General features: G+C 43.6%; 1 protein-coding gene across 2 annotated transcripts in view; it reads left to right on the top strand.

Annotated features, from left to right (window-relative positions):
- GRM7 (glutamate metabotropic receptor 7) overlaps window positions 1-17,257 on the top strand; it is a 285,536-nt gene that overhangs the window by 229,254 nt on the left and 39,025 nt on the right. For both annotated transcript variants that reach the window (XM_050904716.1, XM_050904717.1), the window contains exon 8: window positions 12,577-13,512. In XM_050904716.1, coding sequence (XP_050760673.1) covers window positions 12,577-13,512 — 936 coding nt within the window. The remainder of the gene's footprint in view (window positions 1-12,576; window positions 13,513-17,257) is intronic.

Raw genomic sequence — 17,257 nt, 5'->3', positions numbered from 1 at the left:
GTCTGTCTACCTGCTGCCACACGCCAGTTCTGTGCAGACCAAACCAGCGTCCCGCAGAAGCAGCCGCCAGCATCAGCCCTTGGCCACCTTCCCCTGCAGCAGCCGCCCGTCACCACCGCATCACTTTCCTCTTCCTCTCCCTGCTCGGTTTCAGCGAGACGTGACTGCGGCGTTGATGGAAGACTGGCCCCAAGTGCAGTATAATTAAAGTCCCGTCAGCCAGCCCTAGTTTTCTGTGTGCCATCTACAGTTCTTGTAGGGGACCGATTGACTGAGTATAACCTGAGCAAGAAAATTTAATACTATTAATAACACTGCAGCAATCCAATTAGGGCCTAAATGAGTTAGGTACTGAGTTTTCACTCAGAATTTTGTATTTCTTTCATTTTGCTTCCCCAGCATGTGTGTCATTAAGCCATGCACGCTAGACACGATGAGAAAATTACTGTACCATTGATGCTGATTCTTTAGAAAGGGAAAAATGGGACCAAATAATTTGACTAGCAAATACTGGTCTTTGAATCAGCTTGGGAATTAGTAGGATAAATAAACTAAAGCATTTTGAGTTGGCAGGCACTTCAAGATAAATGCTATCCAAATTACACACATGCCATTTGGTACATCTCTAGTTATTACCCTTTCCGTTTTGAAAGTACTATATCAGATTTGGCAGAAGTATTCCTTTTTCACAATCATAAATAACAGGGGAAAAAAGAAGTTATTAGCTCGTAAGCAGAGATAAACAAACATAAAGGGCTAATCCTTTTCTCAAAACTTGGGTAAGGTCAACTTATGGCTATACCAGGAAAAATAACTCAGAAAAGGAGTTTTCAGGAGAAAAATCAGAATTCCTGGATTTGCTTCTAGATGTGCCATTGTCATCCAGGCTTGTTATTTAGGACTTAAACTTGCCAGTTGTTGAGCATTAGGAACGTGTTAGAAACAAGCGTTTGAACATTTGATTTTGACTGCTTAAATGGTAAGCAATTGCTTTGCCCTAACGTGGAGCTGTATTCTACGTGCTTTGGTACTTTGGCTTGCGGGTTTCTTGTCGTCGTGCACAACGAAACCCTTTAGTCTCGATGCTGTAGGACGGGCACTGAGCGGGTACAGAACTACAGACACGTGGGAAGCTAGGGTAGAGCCAGTGGGCATATGCTGAAAACTGTGTGCCGATGGCTTTGGCCTCTCATCTCGCTGTGCCATGGTTTTATTATACCTGATGGTGTCCTTCGTCCTATTTATCGTGTACTGCTGCGTTCGTGTACCACTCTGAGATCTTCGGATGGAAAACAGCCTGGGAGTCAGCTAGGCCATTTTAGCCTTCTCTGTTAGGGGTCATACAAAAGGTAGCCTTATCTAATTATTTACTGTATACCTCATGACATTTAAGTTTCTTATTTAAATTCTAGCTGCAACATGGATATATTTGAAATAAGATTCGTGCAAACATATCCAACCAACCTAAAAAGCGGAAGAAAGTAAAGATCTGAAATACCTGTGATTGAAGCGAACTTTGTTTAATGCTCTTTCCACCAGAATAGTAAAATATTGAACAGGTTTTCTTATGTAAGTACATAACTGGGCCACCTCACTTTGAAATGAAATCTTTCATCTTTTCCCTTTTTGTTTTGCATCGCAGTGTATATGAATCCTGTTGTGATCAGACCACTCCTATTGGGATCCTGGTGTTTGATGTGTGCGGGATGGCTGGGAACACGACGCCGTCTGGTGCTTCGTCTCTCTAATAACAGATGCTGAGTGCTGGGGCAGACCCAGCGGCAGGTTAAGTGGCAGTGCCATGGTCACTTGGGCACCGTGACCTGTTGTTGGCGTGAAGGAGCACGTTCCTCACTGTGGACGGTTCTTGTTCATCAGAGGTACTAGGCTTCATTTTCAGCTGTGTTTCACTGAAGATCTCACACTAAAGGACAAGCCAGCTTATGCCAAAAAGCATTAAATGCTTAAGAGAGGGGTGTCCAGGCTGCTAGTTCCATAGGTCTGCTTTCATTGTCCCAGTTAGTAGCCAGACAAGCTGTAAATTGCTCCTTTAATTAAGCAGAATTTTATCTCCTTATATGTGACAAGAGAAACATCAGGAGCTGGCAAAAGGTTATGAGCACTGAGATGAGTGGACGTTTTGTCAGGCTGAAATCGTGGCTTACGAGTTCTGCCAGTGACACCACCTCTGAGCTTTGCCAAGTGGCACAACCATCCTGCTCCTGGTCCCGTCTGCTAAAAACACACAGCTTTTTAAAAGGGCTTGATATCGTTTAATGGACTGCTTTATGTGAATTCCTATGAATATACGTAGGCATGTCTGCTCTAAATACCTCTGAGTCGAAATCCTAATTCCTACTCAGAGTTTGTGCAGTCATTGATCAGGAAGAAGCATACCCACTTCTGTTCAGGAATATAATCTGTGTCAAGACTTCACTATTTTTGACCCACATCCTACAATTAGTTCTTTTAAGAAATCAGTAGCTGGCAGATGGATCATTTTAAAGAAGCGAAATGAGCTCGTGCCGTTAGTGTGCAGTGGGTATTGCTCACATCTCCTTCGTACCGTAAATGCCGTATGACATGAGCTCTCTAACGAGGCTAATGTGTGTGAAGTTCTGTGCAGCTCTGTAACAAGGCTAATGGTAATGGAGTTCAAACCAGTTTGGTGAATTACTGAGCTCGGTTCAGCTGCTGGGACTGGGTTCATAGCCAGAAGTGTGCCAATCCCTGAGTGCCCCTTCACAGAAGTTTGAGTAAGTCTCAGCATTTTGTGGTGTTTTGCTCTTTTCTAGCGTGATGGATTGAGGTTTCTCGGAGCATGGCGCACAGCGAGGACATGGTGCTGGGCTGTAAGCTGGGCAACGCACACCTGCGGCAGCGTTCTCCTGATGCCTTTTCTGAAGGGGCAGGTGCGAAGGGTTGGAGTGACGCTGCATCTAGCACTAAGGGGCATTCTTTGGATAAAATGTCACGTAAGAGGGGAATGGCAGGAGTCTTCTCAGCCTTGAGATTGCAGGGGGTTTTGTGTCCTCCTGAGTAAAGCGCACACATATCTCGCTCTCTGCACAACATGGTTGGCTTCATTTTGGTTTTGTTCGGGGATTCTTGTTTGGCCCATTAGTTAAATGATAGATTTAAAGTAATATAAATATCAAATGATGAAGGAGGGTGATCCTCTCCTAGAATATTTAGCTCTGTAGATTGAATCAAAGAAAGAGTTCTGACTTTTAGCAAGCTTGTTTGTAAAGGTGAACCGAAACAGGATGTGTAAAAAGTGTTTCTGCATAGCTCTTGCTTTGAGTGCTGCACGTCCTTTATGCCTTGTGGCTGCTGAGGCACAGCGCGTACCATCTTGCTCGTATAATCAGCTTTCCAACACTGCTGGGAGTGAAGGCTATTGTATCGCTTATTAGTTAAAAAAAAAGTCTGATGCTTTCAGTTCTGTCTGTCGCTTCCAATCTTAAATCATTGATCTTTCCTCTCTACAGATATCTGAGAAGAATATTTTTTTGAAACATTTGCAAAAAATGTCAAAAATACCTACCTGTTTCTGAGATTCAATCTAGAAAAAAATTACAATATTTCTGAGTAATGCGAAAGTGCTGGTCTGAATCAAGGATGGGCGCAGACCTGCACGGCAAAGAGCTGCCTTTGGTTATGGCCATTAAAATCCATCTTCATCAGGCCAAGCTAGAGGAGTTTGAAAAACCACCCTTTCCACGTACTCAGTAGAGAGTTCCTTTGGCAAGGCTCACGGAGCATCCTAGTGAGCATGGCCCTGGCTCAGGGGGATGCCAGAAATGCGGGAATTGGGCCAGGAAAGAGCTGAGGCTGCCTGGGAGTGGGGTAAGGCACCTGATAAATGGATTTGCAGGACTTCTGACACTGGCACACTTAAACATTGGCAGATTACTTGTCTGTGGTCCGTACAGTATGAACCAGTAGCTGAACTAAAAAGAGGTGGTTATTTTTCATAATCCCTGCGCCACATTAGTTAGATCTTCCCCCCCAAAAAAAGTTGTAACAGTGTTAGCACTTTTTAGGGTAAATTCTCCCTCATAGCTGTGTCTCTTGAGTAACCTGCTGGTGATTTCAAGGTGATTTATAGTATAATTAAACACTGATCTGTCATTCCTCACTGAAGGAAAGCTCCAATTGAAATCAGTGGGAGTGTCACTTGATTAAGGTGTTCCGGGCTGGTCCCACAGTGAGCTGTCATTTTCCCTGTATGAAGCTGAAATCTGATGTGTAAATATCCCCTCAATGCAGTGCAATAGGTTTTCCTTTCCCCTCTCTTCCCTCAACAACGGGTGCCTTTAGAACATGCTTCAAAAAAAGCAAAAAATCAGATAATTTATGCTACACAGGTTTGTTCTGTGCTAGGTTGTAGCAGGAATTGAAGGAAAGCACTTGGAGACTGAACTTCCCCTAAAAATATCTGTTGGTGGTTGAGGGGAAAAAAAAAAATGACTGCAGCAGAATGAACAGCGATAGACAATGAGGGCTGGTTTTATTAATTTTCAAGTGAATACATGCTAGTCTGAAATTAAGCCCAGTGTGTAAGAATGGCAGTGTTGCTCCCCACGTAGGAGATGTTATTTTCTGTGTGTAAAATATTAAGAGCGCCATGAGCTTAGCCTATTTTGTGAGATATGGAAGACGACTATTAGACTGGATTCTCTTTTGACCAGTTTGACAATGGGATGTGCTGGGAAGGGAATGTTGGGCACAGCACAAAGGGCAGCAGCGTAAACCCCCAAACGCCCTGTCATTCAGTCCTTGGCTTGGGGCTGATTACAGCCACTCTCATTCTAAGCCACTTAAGGATGAAAAATTGTCTTAGATGACCTCTGCTTTCGGAAGACAGATTTGCTATAGCCTATCAATTTAAATAGATAGGAATTGTGTATTATAAATGCACATTTGGAAGCACATGCTCTTTTTTAATTAAAAAAAAATCATGCAGAGGATGCAGGATGAATACTGAAGATGCATGGTCCTTCCCTTCCATTAGTGAGAAGACAACACAAAGCTGTAATCAGATATAAAAGCATTATAATAATTAATTTTGGGGTTTGTTGTGTGTCAACAGAAATGTATGATAATAAGCATTTTTGCAAAAATTGTAGATTAAGCATTTTTCTCTACATCAGTGTTGTGCTAAAAATGTCCTTGCTTCAATGTAGAACAAATAGCCTTTGGATCTCATTAAAGATGTTATTATAAGTGCTCAGTGTAACTTGCTTCTGGTGTCCTTAAAGCAGGTAAGATTGGTAGAAAATGATGACAAATATTAAATGAAAGAAAAAGTAAGATAAGGAAAGAGGAAAAATAAATGAGGTTTATATGTAGGTTAAGAACTGCTTATTATGAGATCATCAAAAAACAGTTACAGTGTAGGAACAAAAGTGATGTTTTTAGTTGAAGTTTAAATCATAATTAATGTAACATGTTAAATAAAATGTGATGCAGATGCTATGCAGATTGTTGCATGTGTACCCAAATACCAACTGTCCTTTACCCTAGGTGGCAAGAACCAGTGCCAGGGGAATTTCTACCCGCGGTAGGTAACACACGGCTGAATATTCGGTGCGAGAGGAGCAGAGCGGGAGGGAGCCTCTCCCCAATGCACCTGCAGGTGTTTAAGGTGCTAAAATGAAATTAGAGTTTTCTTACTAGAGAACACAGATAGATGACTGACCTCCAGTATTTCAGTTTAAGCCTCCACCGGTTTCCCAGTGAAACACTGGCACGCCAGCCCAGAAGGCAGTGGGGATGCAGACCCCCGCAGCAGCCCCGGGGCGGGTCTGACGGCATCCCCGCATCTCCCAGTGCTGCTCAGGGTGCCAGGCTTCTCCCCCGCAGGGCAGCCCCGTCCTCCTCCCACGGGAATAAATGTGGGAGCCAGCCCCGTGTCTTCCAGAAGCTTTAAGGGAAGTTATTTTCCGCACACGTTCGTACAGCACTCTGCGCTGTGGGATCCCTGCCCACGCTGGGGCTTCCCGGGAGCTGTCACAACATGAATGAGAGGAAGAAATGGGAGCTGTGCGGTTCCTGGGTGAGGCTGATCCTGGGGGCATTTTGCTCATTAATAGGTATCTGCATCGGCAGGTGTGAAGATGAGGGTCTGGCATTAGGGGAATGTTGTCACGATTTCTTGACAATTTTTCTGATTTGTGCGGACAATGAAAAATTGCAAGTGTTTTTGGCTGGAAGACTTTGAGAAGCCATGAGTTTCCGTCGCCTTCAATTAGAAAGTCGTGATTTGCTTGTCCTGTGTGTGTTTATGGACAGGACACTGTCTGTTCCCACAGCAGTCGCTGTTGCATTAGGGCAGAAACAAGAAGGGTGGCAGTAGGAGAAACCAGAACAAAAACATATATAAGGATGTTTAACTTCTGTTTATAAAGAAGATAGATTGGAGGGATTAAGATAATTAATGCAGCAGAGCAGGAAAACTTAGGAGATTTTGCTTTTCCTCTAAAGTAGCTTTCTTTTGAAGTGTCCCACGACACCTCAAAACACTCGCTAGCACAAACCACATCGTCTCTGGTGTCAGGAGGGAGGCAGTGCCGGGTTGATGCTCCATCTCACGGATGAGATGTTCTGTGGAACGGCACTGAAAGTATGGGGGGAAAAAAGAGCTGTCATGAGGCAGGGGTGAGCTGCAGAGCTCAGGACCAGATTTCGGATGCCCTGTGGGGAGCAGGGGTGCCCCGGGCTCTGCCGGGGCTGCAGCACCCCCGTCCCAGCAGAGATGCTCTTGCAGCAGCTGGGGATCGGGTTTAAACACGGTTATCTCTGGGTTTGGGGGGCTGCTGGTTAACGTGTCCTACTTCTGCCCTGCACAGATTTTAAAAACCGCTTTGCAGTAGTGGGATTTTGACTTTGATTTCAAACAAGAAATCAGAAAGAAAATCAAGAGGCAGGACCAGAGCTCAGTCTTTACCTCACTTCAGGGTGCCGGGGTGTAACTGGGCTGACTGAGGATGACTCCTGAGCCAGGGGGTGCGGGGGCGAGCGGAGCCGGGTCCTGCGGAGGAGCTGGGGTGGGACGGCGGCTTCGGTCCCCGCGGGGAGGGGAAGGGATGCAGCGGCTTCCCGGAGCTGGTACGCTGCCGCTGAGAAAGCAATCTTTCTGTTTAAATAGAGGTTTTGTAGTTTCTGGGGATTTTTTGCGCTATCCTGAAAATGCATTAACCTGCTCAGAATGCAGTTATTTGTTTGTCACAAGCAAAAACTATCGGGATTTTTTGCATTCATCACCTTGCAGGCTCCGCACTCCTCTTAAGGCTTTCCTGTCAATCCCCTGCAGGCAGTGAAATTAAAACAAGCTACACTATGAGGTGAAGCACCTTATTTGCAGTGTCTGGGCAAGTCATTGGAGGAGCTTTGCGTCCTTCTCTGGTAGTTCGGTTTATCGTTGCTGTTATCTATTGAAGGGATTTTAGTTGATATTTTGCAGAAGGCTCTGTTGACTATGTGTTATTGACACATTCTTAGCTTAAAACGATTATCATGTTAAAGCCCTGGATTTAGGAACTAATTACAAGACATTAATAGCTAAGCCCTAAGAGCTAAGTCATGCAAGTATTGCCATCTGTAAAGTTGAATATACAAAAACTGTTTGAACTGCTGACTTAGTAACTGGAGTCTAAAAGCAATCTGTAAGGTGGCAATAAATCTGAGCACAATCCTCCGCAATTGTTTTCTACTGTATCTGTGAAATTAATGGCACAGTTGTTATGAAAGTCATATCAGGGAACGTGGCTATTTTTTTCCCTGAGTTAGGTTAATTATCACTAATGTAATTATTTTTGTACTGATTTTTATTTTAATCAAACATTGCATGAAACAATTTAGTTCAGAACAAATAGCTTATTACATAAATGTTTGTGGTGGTGAGGAAAAAAGCAATGTTTAAATTATACACATATATTGAGTTACTTTATTCATTAAAATGAACAATTATGTTAGGCCTTATGAGACAGACTAAGCATTTCTCGTTAATGTTTGTTCTGCAGTGAACATAATGAGAATTTATATTGGAAATGGATCCCATCCCTCTAGCTCGAGGCATTTATGAACTGGGCGATACGGAGGAGTTGGGAGAGCTTGGGGAAAAAAGAGTGAGAGTTAACCCCTAACCCAGACGGATGCTGCATTGCCCTGTGGTTCTGGGGAAGGCACTGGATCTGAGAGGGAACTTTTTCTTTCTTTTGGGGTTTTTTTGTTTGTTTCTTTGTTTGTTTTTTGGTTTTGGTTTTTTCCTCTGTACTGTGGTGGTAGGGCAAACTGTAGCGTCCCACTGTAACATAGCGGCTCTAGGGGATCCAGGTACCATGGAGCAGGGCCAACTTTGAAGTTCTTTTTTCATCAGTTGTTCTGAATTTCCTGCAATGAACCAGTTGTGGTTTGGTTTTTTTTTCCTATTTATCAGATCGATTCATCGGTGCATGAGCTATAATAGCATCCGTCTGCACATCATACTGTTGAAGATGTGCCACTTAGCGTAAGTGGGTGATGGGTAGACAGGTGATTTTTCAGGACATTGGACACATGTGTCTACAGCATCTAGTGCAGTCTAGGTTTTGCATCCTTCCCAAACCTGGCAGAATTGTAGTGGGGGAGTTCACTGTGTCCCTCGGTACTGCCTTGGTCAAGTGCTAAATTCAGGATGCGAAACTGTTGGATAGCTGCGAGTACAGTGTGTCTGGCTACATCTGTAAGTGGTGGTGGTTTGGGAAAAATAACTTCCCTAATCCTCTGTGTGCTATTTCTATATATAACTGAAATGGAAGGTTCTACATAAAAAAAGCAACTTTTGTATTAATTGCAAGAGTACTTTCTCATGATTGTTTACTTACTGCTTTCTAGATTAGGATTAGCATTTTCAGGTAATCACTTTTTGACTATGGGATAAGAGTTTATTATATTTGCTTATAGAAATGTAGGATTTGTAAGTATATAGCACTCTTCCTCCATGGGTCTCAGAGATTTTTATAGGTCTTTGTTATAAATATAACTGACAGTACCTCCAGCTTGTAGGTGGGAAAATGGAAGAAAAAAAGACATGAAGAGCCTTGCCCAAGTTGATCAAACTGTCCTGGGGGCAGGGTCAGCAAAGGAGCGTGAACCTCCTGAGTCCTGGATCTGCCATTTCTCTAGTTAATCTTGTCATTTGTGTTTTTAATAGATGAGGTTTAGTTATGAATCTTGGCAGGCAAGGTTGGTTGCGCATTGAAACAACCGTCTTGGAAATCATCATCCTCAAAACCATTATTACTTCTGTCACATCTCTCCTTTAAAAATAGGAGGTAATGTGCAAGAAGTTTAGCCTTGTGGTGGCAGTCTGCGGCTCTGTTTTCTGTGGTTTGTATCTCCGAACGCTGCTCGGACGTTCCCGCTGCTGGTTTGCCATCAGCGAGAGCTTGGGCAGGACGCGGCAGCGGGCTGCACCGTGGCTGCGTCCCACGGACACGTTAAGAAAGAAGCGGCCAAACCAGCGCTGCGGTTCCTGCCCCTGAATGAAATGCCCTGCTATTTTGTTTTTGTTGAAGATCCTCTTACAGTAGTTGTGGACAAAAGTTATCCTTGCTGTTTTATCAGGATTTTATGATCCTGATCCTGAAACTCTGAACTCAGCAGAATCTTTAAGTAGGCAGTTTCCAGTTCATAGTGACCAAAAGTATTGGGAAAAAGTCATTGACTATAAGCAGGTTTAGATTTAAGTAAATGCAGGAAATGGCTGACTATAACAATTACTTGCCACAATAGAAGTCTCTTTTAGGTACAGGTTTTCAAAAGCTAAGTTATTTCAAGGAAACTGCAGTAGAAGATGGAAGAAGGAGGGAGGGGAAAAGGGGGACAGACAAAAAGTACATCAGGCACAATTATTCTGATCCTAAAGCAGCCAAATGCACAGATGAACATTTTATTGCTTTTGTTTGCATTTCTGAAGGGAGTTATGAAACAATAATTTATTTCAAAGACAAAAATTTTTTCAAAAATATTCTTTTCTGAGTGGGGAAATTGTCTCTAGTTTGACTCGAATTCACATCTCCCAGCGCCAGGCTCTGGTGCCAGATGCATTATCTGACAGGCAGTTTTCATCATTAATTTCTCGCCAGAAGCAGCAGAACACTGCAAATCTTTCTGAGGCCAGCGATACAGAGTTATCATGGTGTCGTCCCAGGAGACCAGAAAAAGGACTTTCCATAATTTTGCCTGATCTTCTATTTATCTCCTTACACACAGTATCTGCGCAGAATAAAGTACCTTTAGGCTGTCCCAGCAATGCCATGGAATACGTTTTCAGAATATGGAAATCCATCCTTTTGTAGTCAGAAGGGGGGGTGGGGATATGATAACACATTAATAATTCTGTGGTTCTGTGAGATATTAGCATGCAGAAAATTGGTGCAAATCCTTTCATCACTGCAGACTGGATCAAAATCCATGCAATTAGGATGCCTTTCTCATTTCATATCAATGCATGCTGTAAAAAGGGCATCAAGTAATGTCTATGTTTAACAGTTATGATAGAAAATGGAGGCTCCAGACTGGATCGATGTGTCTCACTTTCTAGCTGTACAGGTAAGTTATAGTTACCCTGTCTCAGTCTACTTTTTAAAAGGGCAAGATACAAATCAGTGATTAAGAAGAGTAAAAGAAGATGCAAACTGTCGGTCAGTTGGTTTCTTAAGGAATTGTTATGAAATCTTTCACACCTGCTTTACAGGTCGGAAATCTCGGCCCTGGTTCTCTTTACTCACCATCTCTCTGGTTCTCTTTCCTGCTAACATCTTTTGTCATGCCTCTGCAGCAAGTTACACTCACACGTGCCAGCTTACTCCAGCTCTCTTGCGAGGCATATGCACAACCTGGGAATTCAACTCCAGGTTTGTAAAGGGCTTGCTAGCCTTTACTAGTCGGAGCAGTGACAGAGTTGGGCGTAGAAATGGATTTCCTGGCTCCTTGTGCACGCTCTTCCAGTAAGACCAAACTACCATTTCCCCGTGCAATTACATGAGTCTTTGTATTCTCCTTTATCATCAGTGTTCCTTCAGCTTCTGTAAGCTACATACCTTCAGCTCAGTGCAGTATGAAAGAAGAGTTCATGGATCTGCTTTTTTTTTCCCCAGAATAAGTTATGAATATTGAAGGTTAATGAAGTTTCTCAAGCAGTGGCAGGCCTCTAGAATATCTGTTATTGAGGGATTATTTTTATAACATTCACAGCAGAGACTCTTGGTAGTATAGTATTTGAGCAGTGTGTGACTAGGGTTTTTTCCAAATATATGACATGAAGATGATACAGGATCTATTTTGAATTAAATTAGGAAAGTGCACCTTAATCCTTCAATTTAAGACTTGCAAACCCCAGTCTTCCTGTATACATTAATAATCAAGGCAGCTGATTCAAGAATCAGCTTAACTGATCTTAGAATTTTTTACTTGTAGAAAAAATAGTGGAGATTGTAAGCATTGAAGTAACCTAAAAAAAACCAGCTGAAATTTGTTTTTAATAACACTTATTCACATCTATCCCAGGAGATCAGATTTTATATTTGGAAAAGACACACACACCCTCCAACTATTGGAGCCACTGAAATTTTGCTCGGCAGCTGAGTTGGTAATTGGTGCAATGAATTGGTGCTCGGAATGTCAGGACCTTCCCAGTGGTTCCAGTCTGGACTATTTCAGGGGGGTTCCAATGCTAAACCTCCCTTGTTCTTGGAAACTGATCAGTGGCTTTAGTGTGGAATATTTTGAAATGATTTGTGAGTCTAGTTTTCTGCAGTACTTGGGAGCCTTTGTGCACATGCTTTGAAGTTTAGGTCTCTTAAGACTGCAGAACAAGTGAGACTTTCCATTTATTTAATATAATCATTTATAATTTGCATTCCAAGAAGCATGTATGGTATTTCAAAAGCAGAATGTGACTTTGAAATGAAATACTATCTAATTATTGCATTTTTCATTGACAACTATTTTCTTTGTCCTCCATATTTCTCACATGGCTCATATTGCAGGTCTTGCCACGTTCTCACTGATTCCATGCCCTACCTAAGACACATTTCCACCTCATTTAAAATATTAACCTGGTCAGTAGTAGTTCCAGGAAGGGATATCTCTTGTTCTGGTCTCGGTAAGAAGCCCTAAGCTCTAGATGCATGGAAAGCAGTTTTGTGACTGTAACTCCTGCCTTCCCTCAAGCCATTGCGGTGTTCTTACTAATTTTCATGAAACAAGGAAGAGGTTTCATGAAACCTCAAGTAGAGTGATAAAACACTCTCCTGTTTTATATGATGTTGGGTGTCATTCCACCAGAACTACTAATAAAAATGAAAAATGAAGGCAGTAAATACAGCCATGTATTAGAGTCCCGTGCAAAGACACTAGCGTGTGTGGTTCCTGGGGCTTTTCCAGGAGTCTACCGCATATAAAGTTTATCCATTTGGTTTTTCTCTGTTGTAGGTTCCCCCTTGGTCCTCCCCCCTTCCATTCCCACCCCGGCTGTCTGACAGTAACATCTAAATAACCAGCCTCTTTCTATTTCACGTCTTGTAGATCGACGAAATGCAGTGGGGCAAAGGAGTACGTGAAGTCCCATCCTCAGTTTGCAGCCTGCCTTGCAAGCCGGGAGAGAGGAAGAAGATGGTGAAGGGAATGCCATGCTGCTGGCACTGCGAGCTCTGCGACGGCTATCAGTACCAGGCTGACGAGGTGACTTGTCTGCTCTGCTCATACAATGAGCGGCCCAACGAGAACCGAACGGGGTGCCGTTCGATACCCATCGTCAAGCTGGAGTGGCACTCGCCCTGGGCTGTGATTCCCGTCTTCTTGGCTATGCTGGGAATTATTGCCACCATTTTTGTCATGGCAACGTTCATCAGATATAACGACACTCCCATTGTCCGGGCTTCTGGGAGGGAACTCAGCTACGTCCTGTTAACAGGGATCTTTCTGTGCTACATAATCACGTTTCTGATGATCGCCAAACCAAACGTTGCAGTGTGCTCCTTCCGGCGTATCTTCTTGGGCTTGGGGATGTGCATCAGCTATGCAGCCCTGTTAACTAAAACAAACCGCATCTACCGCATATTTGAACAGGGCAAAAAGTCAGTGACTGCACCTAGGCTTATAAGCCCCACGTCGCAGCTGGCGATCACGTCGAGTTTGATATCTGTTCAGCTTCTAGGTGTCTTTATTTGGTTTGCAGTTGACCCACCCAACATCATCATAGATTATGATGAGCAGAAAACTATGAACCCTGATCAAGCCAGAGGAGTTCTCAAATGTGACATTACGGATCTACAAATCATTTGTTCCTTGGGTTATAGCATTCTTCTAATGGTTACGTGTACTGTGTATGCCATCAAGACTCGGGGTGTCCCAGAGAATTTTAATGAAGCTAAACCCATTGGATTCACTATGTACACTACCTGTATAGTATGGCTTGCCTTCATTCCAATATTTTTTGGCACTGCCCAGTCAGCTGAAAAGGTAGGTGAAAATGAACAAACGTGCATCTGATGTGTCAGGATTCATTGCAGTTATAAATTACGTACTGATGTTCAGCTTTACATAGATTTTGAAATGAGCTATCCAGTTAGCTCATTACTGAGACGTGCAATAGATAGCACTATTTTCCTTCTCCATTTAGCTGGTGGGCTATTCATCTGATAAACTGGCAAATGATCAATAGCAATCATATTAGCCATTAGTTTTATTGTTGCATCCATTTCAATTGTATCTTTTCAGTAGGGTAAGTGGGAATTAGCTGTCATATTGTCCAGAAAGAGGCATCTCTTAACTAAATCGTTTTGAATACAAGATGTAAGCAAAAAAACTGTCAAAAAATAGTCAAGTGGACTCCTGCGCATCTGGAGTTCAGCACTGAGGGCAGTGTGCAGTCTGAGTGCTCTGCTTCACAAATAGCAGCCTCAGGGCACATTTACACCGCAGGGTAAATAGTCTGTCCTGAGCTCCAGCTGCTGAGACTAGACTGACACTGCATTCTGCATGGCTTATTTTTAAACTAGCCCGGGTAGACTTACCCTATAGCTCATGGCAAGGGTGTAGCCAGAGTCCTGGAGTGAATTCTAGGTTGCTTCTCTTCATAAGTGAGGTCCACTTAAGCCCACAGAGTTCATTCACCAAAAGCCAGTCCAAAATGTTACACTTAGGCAACTTAAGAAAAAGTATCCAAGCATTAGGGTCTAATCCATTAGTTGGATTGTTACAAAAATGAATTATTGCAAAGCGCCATCAGACTCGATTAAAAGATTCCCGTTGGCTTTGGGAGGCTTCAGATGCTGCAGGGGAGGCTGCGGTGTGTCTGTCACAGGGCTCAAGTGCACATCACTTCCATCCCGCGCTCACGGCTGCTCGGGCGCTGAGCAAAGGAGCTGGGCAGCTTAGGGAAATACGCCCTGGCAATCAGAGCAGTTGTGCACATGAAGAGATGCAAAACTTGGTCAACTTTGGGCTTTGCTGCCAACAGAAATCAGGTTTAAAGTGCTCTTTGTAAATATATTGAATCGGCTCTGCCGGGACCAGCAGTTAGCTGGGATCCCAACCCAACATGTTGCAGCTGATGCTGTGATGGGTTAGGTACGAACGTTAACAGCCTCCCTTGTCTTACACAAAGGAACAAGGAGAAAGTCACTCCCTTCTTATTATATTTATTGGTGGGGATGGTGGCCTTGGAGAAAGCAGGCTACAATAAACAGCCAGAGGACAACATGATTCATTTTCCAAAACATTGTCGGAAGGTCTGTTGGCAAGAAAAAACCTTTTCAGATTTGCACTTAGAGTATTTAAAAAGGGAGAACCTTAGTTACTCTGTGTGTTTTGGGTAAACAGTATTCAAGAGGTGAAAAATCGATCTACTATTGCAATGTGTAGGGCTGAATCAAACTGTGAGGGACTGAGCATTGCAACTTCAGTTACCTCCTGGCTCTCGGGCCCCTTCTGCACGTTCCTGTTGCTGCCCAAGCGGCTCCAGCTAATGCTGGGTGATAGAGATCTGGTTTTACTTCTCTCTAAATCTTGTTTGGAGATAGCTGTAATTTCAGAGTGATTTGGCAAATACCTGCAAGCCTAGTCTTTAGGGAGAAATGAAAATATTAGGCTGTCCTGAACTGCTGTCAGACTGTTTTACCCTCCCCAGCCCTGACCCCATCTACTTCCCCAGCCCGGAGGAAAGCACTGCCGTGTCACCTTACCTGCGGCATACTCCAGCTGAATTTGGGCATCATTGACCTCACCTCAAATGCTCTCCCACAGATCTTGCATGGATTTAGTAGCGTACTGTCAGTTATCCCCACTTACTGAACCCAAGCTTCCCTGTGCAGGAAAGAGCTTTGGCTTCTTGCTCCTTTTTTTCGCCTCTGTCTTCATTTAACGTTTTTTCTTTAACTCAAGGCGTGGGCAAGCTCACCGCTGTGGATAAAATTATTGCATCTTTTAAATGAGTGAGCAAATTTCAGATCCCAGCTAACACATCTCATTTTGTGCCAGGGATATAATTTCCAAATTTGCAGTTGTTAAACTTATGGGTTTTTGAAGTAAAATTGCAGGAAGACAGTGATGTCATTTGGGCAGGTCCATGCTTTGGCTACAAGTCTCTTCCATAGGAAGGTGCCTGCACCACAGCTTTGTTCTTTACAATTCAGGAGGTGGGTTGTACAGAGATTTGCAATTGTTTTGGCCTCAGTCCGCCAGTGGAAGATGGAGTCGCCCAGGAGGAAGCAGAGGTTATAGAGGTTTTCACGTATCATCTCACCTCTGCAGTGGGCTTTACAGGCAGCCATTGCGTCCCTAAAGGGAATTAAATTCAACTGGAAAGGAGGTCTGCCAAGTCTTACAAATGCTTCAAACACCTCTGCTCTCCCTGTCGAGGGAGAGATAAGAAACAGCAGAAGCGGCTTTAAACACAGTTGGGCCCGTTTGTAACTTTGGTCTGATGCAGGGAGTACAGTGCGGCTTTTGTGCTCCCTGCCTGGGAATGCTTTAGGCCTGCAGGTGACCAAGATGAAGTGCTTTAGATTGTTGTCTGCAAAGATTTAACCAAGTGATAGAAAGACCCAAAGAATTTCAAAGGCTGCTGCCAGCATTCAGAATTGTTTAGTAGCAAAAGCTTTAGGTTTCCATGTAGTCATAGAGCTGAATTACCCTGTACTACTTTGAAAGCATAAGATTCTTGTACAAATTCATGTAGGACAGCAAAAGAGATGACGATTAACTCGATTTCACACAGAGCACAGAAGAGGGTACTGGGCTAAGGACACAGCCCTTCCCTTTGCTGTGCTCCAGCCCAGGGGAACTCCCGGTGCCGCTGCGCAGCGCCGGTGGCACTGGCTGCTGCTGCTCGCTGCAGCCCCCGGGCAGCCGCGACAGGGCGGGCGCCGGGGACACGGGACTTCAGTGTCTGCTGGCTGTCCCAGCCCAAACTCCTCACGTGCTGCTGGGGCTTACTGCGAGTCCTTGGACTGAAAGCTGCGGGGTTTTGTCCAACAAACCGCCCAGTGTGATCGTACCTGTGCAATGGGCACGCATGCAACGTGCATGCGTGCAATGTACGGTCCCTATAGATGGACTGTCCAGCTGCCCCAGGCTGTGGCGTTGGCAGACGTTGGCTGTAGCGCGTTTGTCCAGTACGCTGTGCCAAATCTGAGTGCTACACCTATGGCTTTGCTGTTGGGGCTTCTTCCCCCTTCTGCTCTATGCAGAGACTGAGCTGCAGGAGCTTTGCTGCTTTGCTTTCTTTTCTGTCTTTTTTTTTTTTTTTTTGAGTGGGAGTGAGGGGATTGTACTTTTTGGTGATTGCTAGCGATTTTCTGTCAGATATTTTCTTTGGAAAATATTGTACTTATGCTTAGCCACACAGGTCTTTGCTGAAATGGAAATTGCACCTGCTGAAAATCTCATGCAACACAATCTTTTAAACTGAGAAATGGTGTTATATATAATGTTGTGAATTTCATTGCATGGATTTATTTTATTTTATCAATAAATACAAGCATAATGTTGTTTGGTAGAAAGCATATTGAAAATACCTACCTTGTTCAGTGTAGGAAATAACAACAACAAAAAAGAAGTAGAAGTATGCTGCAAGTAATTCATAAGAGGGAAATAATTCAAGCAGTAGCATTTGCAGCAGAGTGGAGGGAGGCTGTATGGTTTCAGGAAGGCCAGATATCAGAGTCTGTGCTACAGGATGGAGATAAAACATCAGGTGTATGGG

The sequence above is a fragment of the Gymnogyps californianus genome, chromosome 13 (genome assembly GCF_018139145.2).
Source record: "Gymnogyps californianus isolate 813 chromosome 13, ASM1813914v2, whole genome shotgun sequence".
Taxonomy (NCBI): Eukaryota; Metazoa; Chordata; class Aves; order Accipitriformes; family Cathartidae; genus Gymnogyps; species Gymnogyps californianus.
This window is presented reverse-complemented; position numbering and strand designations above follow the sequence as displayed.